The 9260-nt window shown below is 44.8% G+C and overlaps 1 protein-coding gene across 3 annotated transcripts; it reads right to left on the bottom strand.

Annotated features, from left to right (window-relative positions):
• Positions 1-537: 537 nt before the first annotated feature.
• Positions 538-6053, bottom strand: LOC112876630 (nuclear transcription factor Y subunit A-10-like). Of its 3 annotated transcripts, none has more exons than XM_025940774.1 (6): positions 5119-5385; positions 4235-4621; positions 2522-2640; positions 2306-2374; positions 1563-1706; positions 538-1420 (listed from the first exon to the last, which is right to left on the bottom strand). In XM_025940774.1, exons 2-6 carry the CDS (start codon positions 4497-4499, stop codon positions 971-973), a joined length of 1047 nt encoding a protein of 348 aa, XP_025796559.1. In that variant the 5' UTR covers positions 4500-4621; positions 5119-5385; the 3' UTR covers positions 538-970. The 3 variants fall into 3 exon arrangements, with proteins under 3 accessions (XP_025796559.1, XP_025796561.1, XP_025796560.1); XM_025940776.1 differs by lacking the exon at positions 5119-5385 and adding an exon at positions 4953-4977; XM_025940775.1 differs by lacking the exon at positions 5119-5385 and adding an exon at positions 5918-6053 and having other exon boundaries at positions 548-1420.
• Positions 6054-9260: the final 3207 nt, after the last annotated feature.

Raw genomic sequence — 9260 nt, 5'->3', positions numbered from 1 at the left:
TCCATGAGGTTTAACGCTCCCAGACACAACATCTTACATTCCTATCATTGGAATCTCCTCCTTTGGAGAGCATCGATACAGATGAGAAACCAAAGAAAAACAAATCTTCAGAAGTTGCAGCCATTCAAATTCTTCAGAAGGTGGAACCATTCTTCCACGCTGTGATGTTCCTCTCTTGAACCCCTGCTATAATCTCTGGACTAATTACCTGCCCAAGGTCGCTCTGTAGGTGCAAATTACCAGCCTAGCCGGCATCCGTGGAAAACATTCAGGTGGGGACACTCGTCCCCTGCGGTGAGCTCTCAAAAAAAAAGTTTCAATCCTTTGAGTGAAACCTGAAATTTCTGTAAAAAAAAACTAAACTTTCTTTGTTCCGGTAGTAACTTAGCCAGAGTTTTTTTTTTGAAACGAAACTTAGCCAGAGATTTTGAACGGCTGAGATACGCAGAACGAAACACCAGGGCACAAAAGCAGAGGCAGACATGATACCTAAAATACAAGCCATTAGCTATGCATCAACTGCACCAACAGACAAGATAGCAGAACGTAGGTCCCAAACTTACACATTATTAACACAGTATCTTCACCGAGCACAAAGTTTCAGACCTCAAAGCTTCAAACAGACCCGGACACACCTCCAAGAACTGGAGCAACTGTGAAGTCTGACACCTCAATTATTCAGACACTGATCAACCTGACATCACAGATAATTCCGTACTGAGACACTGCTATCAACAAGCAGTACCAAGCAGCAGTGCTTTTGGGTACACTATGTTACAGGCATATGGGGGAGCTCCAGCATCACAGGACCCCTGAAACCCAGCACTGTATGAGTTTCAGGGACATGGGTAGGTAGGTAGGTGATGAGGAGGTTTGCACCCCATTGCAGAACAGCCAAGAATGATTTGCCTACAGACAGCCAGCCAACGGGGAGAAGGCCGGCCGTCTGAGTAGCCATGCCCTCCTCGGTTCACGCCTTGAGGAGCTCGCAGCAGCCGTCGCTGGCGGCCCACTTGAAGGAGGAGATGGCGGCAGCCCCGCCGTGGTCACCATCCATGATGGCCGGCAGCGGGGTGAAGAAGGACGGCACCCGGAGGTGCGGCTCCATGCCGCCGTACTGGTGGTGGCGGCTCGCTTGGTCGTCGTGGTGGTCGTAGATGCTTGACACCTCGGAGCCGGACAGGCTGGAGATGCTGCTCCGGGAGTGGCAGCGCGGGTTGCTGCCGTCGTTGCCGAGCCCCGGCACCCGTGGAGGCTCGGAGCCAGGAGACATGGCGAGGCGCGCAGGCGGCGCCGCTGCTGCCATCTTGCCGGCGCCGTTGGCGTTCGCGCCCCCTTCTTTCTTCGTGTTGAGGAAGCGCCCGCCGGAGCCTCTTGCCCGGCGCATCGCGTGGAGGTGGCGAGACTCGTGAAGATACGGCTGCAGGTTGACAGGCAGAGATATCACCGGTCAGTCAGTGGCGACCGTGAAATATGGGTGGATCGGCAATGTTGCTTCGGATGGCGGGTGGCAACTGCCATGGACGTAGGTGAGGGCTAGTTGAGAGAAGAGGGCTCCTCACCTTTCTGCCTTTCGCCAGCCTGTTCTCCCTCTCGGCCTTGGCGCGTGCGCGGCGGCGACGGAGGATGCCTTCGTACTGCTTTGGATTCACGTAGATGGGTGAGTCAGCTGGCGCATTCAGTGGCAAGAGCATTCTCCCACTAGACTGCATTATGAGGAAAGAAAAGGCGCATCAGAGGAAGTCAATTGGTCGCATAAATCCATGGAACACGATTAAACATGCTCCATTATTGCACCGGGAAAAAAAGGGTCATGGCCCATCTTTCAATTTTGCAATCAGTTTCTGGCTTCCTAATTTTTTTTACATACTCTTTTTACTCATTGGGTTATGATGAATTCATCATTTTTACTGTCGACAAGGTAAAATACAAGTTCTGAATTCCATGGGTTAAGTCAAATATCTTTTGCCAGTTCAAGTTACCACCCATGGATGAGATCACACAAAAGAAAAAAAAAAGAGTTTGAGCATAGGTGAACTTTGTGGTGAACCTATCATGTAAATTCAGTGGTGATACTAGCTACCAGGAACATTTGTGGTCCCCCCACCCAAAAAAAGGAACATGTGTGGTTTGCATAATTTGTTAAACAAAAATCTTAATGTGTGAGCTTGCTTGAACTAATCTTCATGAGAATATTTCAATATTTACACATATCAGTCCTTCTTGATAGTCCTAGTGCAATTAGGGAGTCAATCAAATAAAAGTTTTAGAATACTCTCTCTTTTTTTAAACAAATAAACCATACCATCGATCTCATTCCATAAGTGGTAAGCATGCCATAGCACTGGTCATCACAAGAATAATTGGAAGGGGCCTGAAAGAAATGTAGTCAGTTGGATATTCTTTTTCATTTTTGCGAAGAAGCCAGTCGACAAATTACAATGGAAGAAATCCCAACAATGGATTTTGGGTTCTAAAATTGGTTAATTTCCAAATAGAAAAGATGAAAGGAAAAACTTACCATGGATTGACCAAGACCGATCTCGAAACGGCCATTGTATTCTGGAAATGGTGACTGCAGCGCTATAGTGGTAGAGTGTTCTGGGGTTTTCTCTCCTTTACCGCCCGACTCCAGATTCCCTGAACATCATAGGATCATAAAACTGTTAGAAGTCTTGAAATTTCCAAAATAAAAAGAGTAAAACTTCTTCTTGACTCCTATTTTGTTGACTCCTATTTTCAAGTCCGGTGGCCAGTCACCCAACCTTCAAAAGTTGGCATTCATGCAGTGTGATTTTCCTAACCACTAAAAACTGGGCATATGTTCCAAATGATGCAGATCAAGAAGTCACAACAGATTTAGGCACTGACTAGACTATTAGACAAAAATACTATAAAATATTATGAATACTGATGCATCCTAATCTCTACTAGTAATACCTAAGGAAAATCAGATGGCAAGCTAGATATATACAATGAATTCCTATGGTTGGAAGGACGTGTACTTTACTCATGGAATCTGAGGAGGCTACTGAATTCCATCACGGTGTGCCCCACTAGTCTATTGTATGTTAATACGCACAGAGAAAGCCATGTCATGGTTTAAAATTGGATAGTTGTTGACTAACCATTAAACATGTACCATAGGCCATATGTCTGTCCAGAACAATTTAGTTTTTGCTCCATGAATTAAATAGACCATCTTAATGATTGTGCCTTGCAGCCCAGCCCACAAACAAGAGGCAGCATATTCTGCCCACAGATGTTGATAATCTATTACAATGCCAAATTCATCAAAGAAAGCTTATCATGGACGGAGAGAGTTTGAGAGATCCAGTTGCTAACTCTCTAAGCTGTTTTGTCTCGTTATGGTAATTCACAGGTAAGAAATATTATTTTAAAAAATCTCACAAATAAGCTTGCAGCCATGAGTTGTAATCAAATTGGTCGGCAAGTGTTGCAATATATTTTTTCTACAAGAGGTGTTGCAATATTGAGGCTGTTAGTCAAATTTATCGTTCCGTTTTTATCAACAAAAACCAGCCAGAAAAAGTGTTGCAGTAGTGAGAGGGACACACCAGAGACCATAATGGAGGCGCCAATAATAGAACAGTCGGCAGCGGCATCAAAGTAGAGGAGCCACTCAGAGAATGGTACTATGGACGCATGGGCCCAAAACAACGGACAATCCTACTAATTGCACCCTCTGGCATGACAGGTGACATATATATAGCAATGTCTTTCTTTATGGAAATACATACAGTTCATGTTACATTGCAACAACCTAAGATTATGCGAAAATTCTTCTACATATTTGGTAGCTTCGAAAGGATCACAGTAAATGTTAAACCTTTCCTTCTGCCCTCTTGACAAAGTAATGAGCAGTCCTCGTTTCATATTCGGGGAAAAAAAACCACCATTCCTAGAGCGCTTTTTAATTAAGAAGCAAAAGCTACAAAGATATGGATTCTCAAGCTTATTGTTCAGTTCTTTAAAAAAAAAACTTACTGTTCAGACATATCATCTTGCAACAATTTTGAGGTAAATCACCTTGCAATTAGACAACATATGATGATTAAACCTTTAGACATTCGCTTAAGTTCGTTGGCATAGTACTAGCATGCACAGATCCAACAGAAACATGCCAAAATCTTGCATTGCATCCTTTTTCTTTTAAAAAAAGAAATTCCCCAGCTAATCCATAAACTTGGCCAACAAAAAAAAATGTACTCACCTTGGAACACAGAGAATTTCAGGACCTCAGGGCTCCCTCTCTTGGTGGCAGCCGGCGGCGCCGGATCCGGTGTGCCGCCCTGAGCCCCCGGCACGACCTGGAACTGGCTGTCCCGGCGCGTCTCCTCCGGCGACAGGGGTGCCGGCTCGCCGTACAGCAGCTGGGGCCCCGCCCACCACGGCAGTGGGGCTCCGGCCGCACCATGGGAGGCCTGCCCCCCCGCGGCCACCTGCCCAAACCCCTCGTGGCCCTTGAAGCTCATCATCGCCGCCTTGCCTCGTCAAAGAAAACTGAAGCCTCGCCCAAGACGGAGGCAACAACCCTCTGGCTCCAAAGCTCTTGCGGGATTCTTGGCCTGATGGGATACTAAAGAATCCAGCAAACAGCCTGTGGGCGAATAATTAAACAACAGATTAGAGAGCTTGATGTGGAAATGCAATTATTAAAATGTTTGCTAGGTGTGGTGGGAACAGGCAAGCAAATGCAAGGGGAAAATAAAACAGGTGGGGGATTCCGCAAGAACGGAATCTCAAGGGGAAAGCTCCTGGCACAAGAAAACAAGAACTGAAGAGCATCAATCTGATGAGAAAGAAAAACACCCTGAAAGGCAGGGGTAAGCTACAGAAACATGCACCAAGAATGATGAAACTAAGAGAGTGTCAACCCAAGAAAAGAAAGCTAACAGAATGATTGGACAGGAGCAGCAAGCAGCAAGTACCAAGAGAAATTAGTTTTCAGCAAGGCCTTCCTCTGGGGAGGACGAAGCAGCACACCAAGAGGAAGAGCATGGAAAGGAGGGAGAGTTCGCGAAAGCGAGAGCGAGATCGATCAGAGGGGCAAAAGGATTTGCAAGGGGAGGAGCACTGAAAGGCAGCGGCGATTACCTGATGAGGTTGTATGCGTCCCAGGATTCAGGACAGACCGAGGCAGGCGAAGCACCCACACATGAGCGCAACGGAGGAGAGGCAGCGAGCGAACAAGGAAGCCCACTCACATCCCAGCGCCCGGAGGCCGCCTAATAATGGACGCTAGAGGACAACAGTAGCACACAGCGAGGAGAGAGAAAGAGAGCTGTAGAGAGAGAGGAGGAGGAGGCGAGAGAGAGAGAGAGAGAGGTGTATATGAATGCAAAATGGTAGTGTGGGCACAGAGCGGAAGGGTTCAAGCTTGGAAAAGTCTCCCCTCCGGCCCTGCCCCCCCCCCCCCCTCTCTCTTCTCTGATTCTCTCTCCTCCCAATTTGAGAAAAAAAGAAAGAGATGAAGGTTGCCACTATCCATCATCCCCTGCTTTGGGTTATTGGGTGTGTGTGTGTGTGTGCAAAGACACTGCAGGGGGCCTCGCCTCTTTCTGTTTCTGAAGTCGCCATGGCGATTCCTTGCTTGTTTAAGCGCAGCAAGTGGTACCTTTGGATTCCCTGCACACTGTAGCCGCTGCACCGCGCGGGCTACTGAGAGCCCATTTGGGACGGCTCCGCCCGGAGGGGCTCGGGCTCCGTGCTACAATAACCGCTACTGTGCCCCACTGTAGCGATGAAAAAAAAGAGCTCCGGCTCCACGCTACATTTGCCTGGGCAGGGAAAGGAGCAGCCGGAGCTGCGTTTCCTAGCTCCTTCGGCTGTGCGCTACAGAGCGTTACAGGGTCGGAGCAAGAGCCGGAGGGAGCCTGGCCAAACGGGACCTAACCTGGGTAAGATTCTCAGGAACACGGCGAGCCCCGGACGCAGCTCCTTTGCCAAATTGGTCGACCGGGCTACCGCCTAGCTGCCAACGTTGCTTCCCGACGCTCCCTCCCTCACCCAAAAGGGCAGGGGAGAACGACGAGACGCTGCACGGCCACCGTCCCTTTAATTTGAGGTGTACTACCAATCTACCATGGCTTCTTCCTCTTCTTCTTCTTTCTTTTTTTTGTTGTTGAGAATTTACTCTTTGGGGCACCGTCCTTTGTACATGCTTTATCATTGGTAATTTTTACATGGCAGTACGTTCTTGGAGAGGAACAGATGATAGTATGACACTGACCGGTTGATGCGTGCGAGCCGTTGATTATTCGATCATGTTATCAATCATCATGATGGATCTTAATAAGGGATGTGTATGCAAATGCAAATGTAGAAATGGAAGGCTACTACCCAAGCACAGAGGCTGCTGTTGTGGTGGAAGTTTCTGTTTCTCCTGCATGCATGTGAATTGGCCGGGAGTTGTACTTTGACACGGTAAGGATGAAGGGCATTGCTCGTTTCATCGTGGGGATCGTTCGGCCAGACATTCTGGTTTCTAGGAGCTCAATTATTGGTGGTGTAGGTTGATGAGCAGATCCAAGCCATCCCCAGCTCAGTGCCCACTACAAACAAAGTTGCATCATCGTATGAGGCTTTTTCCCAGGGGCTGGATGGTCCCTCCCTCCCCTGATTCTGATTCACCCAGCTAGCCTTGTGGACAAATTATTTCATCACCGTCCTCATCATTGTTTTTTCAATGATTTTTTTCCTTTTTGCATCTAGACCAGTGTAATGTAGATAAAAGGGCAGTTACGAATAAGATTAGTTAATGGTAACAGACAACAGGCATAGTGTTAAATAAAACCAAAGTGCTTAGTGCTTAGGGAGTCGGATCAGGAGTCAAGTCAGTGCACAATGAGTAGATGAACTAGCACGATCAAGTCCCTTGCTTGCTCGAGCAAGGGTCATAGTCCCAGTGTCATTTTTACGGTAAAGGCAGTTATTAAGTAAGAGGGGGAAAAATATGAGTAAAGAACTGGTCAAATGATATGTGTCCACTGACATTGATTTAAATGTACGTCGTTTTCAACAAGGGAAGGGAGAAAAATCGTAATGGATGAATGAAAGTAGTATTGTACCTGATATGCAAATGACAGTGCAAATAATGATATGCGGACATATATCATATATGATATAAATACCAGTGTAGTATGATTAGGCACTATGTAGTATAATGATATGTTTGGAAGAGCTCCAGGAGCAATTCCCATGATGATTCATGTGTTGATTATGCGGCTCATACGCTGAGAACCGGAAAAAATAGAGTTCAATTCCTAGAGTACAAGCTAAATTCATATTTTTAGGAAAATAATTCTAGATCATTTTTGTGAAGTGGTTCCCTAAAATGAATTAAGTAACTAAGAGCTAGAAAAAACTAGGCACTTCTAATTTACTTCATCCTTAGAATGTAACATAAATTTTTTTTACTTCCCATAGAGAATCGAAGCAGGGTAACTCTATCATAGTGGTCCTCTCACTTCTCCTCTCCCCCGCTCCCCCAACAAAATCACTTTTCCATAAAAGTATATATCCGAGAGCGTTACTTCAACACCCCTCCCCACTCCCCCCTAGACAATCACTTTGCATAGAGAATCAGAAGTAGGATCAGCCTTATCCAACATGCCTAAGAAACCACCTTCGGGATTTTGCTCTCAAACAAAATTACAATGTGGTAAAAAAAAAGGACGCCCTAAAATCATCTCTGACATCAAGCTGCACCATTCAAATGGATAAGACCACATTAAAAATTTCCGTCAGATAATACAAACTCGCCGTGTCATAAAACCATTAGTAACCACAAGTACTTAAAGTTTTAAGTGAAAATAGAAGTGCCCACCTCTGATACTTGTGCGCGGAGCACTTGCCACTACAGAAAGCTTAAAAAAAGCCGCCACTACATGCAAGTGTGCAACCTGCGCCATATATCTTCCCAAGCCCTATCCACAAAATAAACTCAAACAAAAAAACGCACACAATGTGTGATCTAATAGCATTTGCATTAGTGGAGAAGCAGCCATAATCTTCTTAACTGCAGAGATACAGTATCAAAAACCTTTCCAGCATGTTCCTGTGAGTTTTGAGGGCAAGTACTATATGACCAACATATTTGGTGGAACACCTTTAAGTGGAGGTCATTTCCTGCATTGCAAGTTGCAAGCTGTCTTTTCATTTCTATAGATCTCTTGTTAGGTAGCGGTAGGTTAAGATCTAATGCAGCGCTAATGTCATTGGACCTTTTTGTATTGTATATAGATGCAGCTGATGGAAACGGTTGAGACGTTGAGGTGCATGCACTTTTAGGCATCTATAAATAATCCAGTATAGGTATGCTTAGAGTAGCTTAACGATAATCGATAAGCACATGCTAGTGAATTGGCTGTAGTCATTGGCTCATGAATGATCAAGCCCGGAACTCATCCTTATTCTTAAAGAAACATGCCAGTGAATTTATTTTGTTTTTTCTTCTTGTTATTCAGTGCAAATATTATAGGTTAAGGAGTGATACTTGTTTAAGCCTTTCCAAGGGTAGATAGTTTGTGGTAGAAAAAGAAAAGGTTGCAAGTTGCATTTGCTCGCAAGAAAGAAAAAGTTGCGTGGGTTTGCATTATTGTAGTTGATCGACAACTTGGGCATTGTTAAGAGTAGTAATCTAACGCTGAGAATCAGAGTAAAAAAAAAATGCAAACTGTTGGCCTTTAGTTTGTTGAGATTCTTGTAGGCCCTTCAATTGGGACTTGAAGATGAATTTATAATGTTGAGGGATATCATTCATCCCGTGCTTCAACTTTACACATGTTATCGACATACCTAAATGGAAAATATATGACTTAGTTGGTAAGTGGAATTGTTTTTTATCTAGGTATGGGTATTTTCTGACAGATCTTCCCATAAAAATATCATCCAAATAGATGACCTGCAATCCTTGTATGCAAATTCATCTCGTTCAAATAGTCAGAATTTGTAAGAACATTCTACGTCAGGACATATTTCTTCATTTTCAAATACTAAAATCGGGTAAACAAAATTGTTTGGATTCCCTCCTGTACAAATTAATAGATAGCGCACAAATTTATCCAATAGACTAACTTTTCACAAGTTACCACTGTGAGACTTAATGGTGTGAACTTATTGTTGTCTTCGCTTATCATTCATTTATTCTTTTGCTCTCTCCACCACATAAGCACGAATTTGATGTTAATTAACATGGCTATATAGCCAGTTAGACATGCTCTTAGCTAGTGTCTTAC

Source organism: Panicum hallii, chromosome 9 (genome assembly GCF_002211085.1).
Source record: "Panicum hallii strain FIL2 chromosome 9, PHallii_v3.1, whole genome shotgun sequence".
NCBI lineage: Eukaryota > Viridiplantae > Streptophyta > Magnoliopsida > Poales > Poaceae > Panicum > Panicum hallii.
Note: the sequence above shows the minus strand (reverse complement) of the source record. Positions and strands in the feature narration are given on the sequence as shown.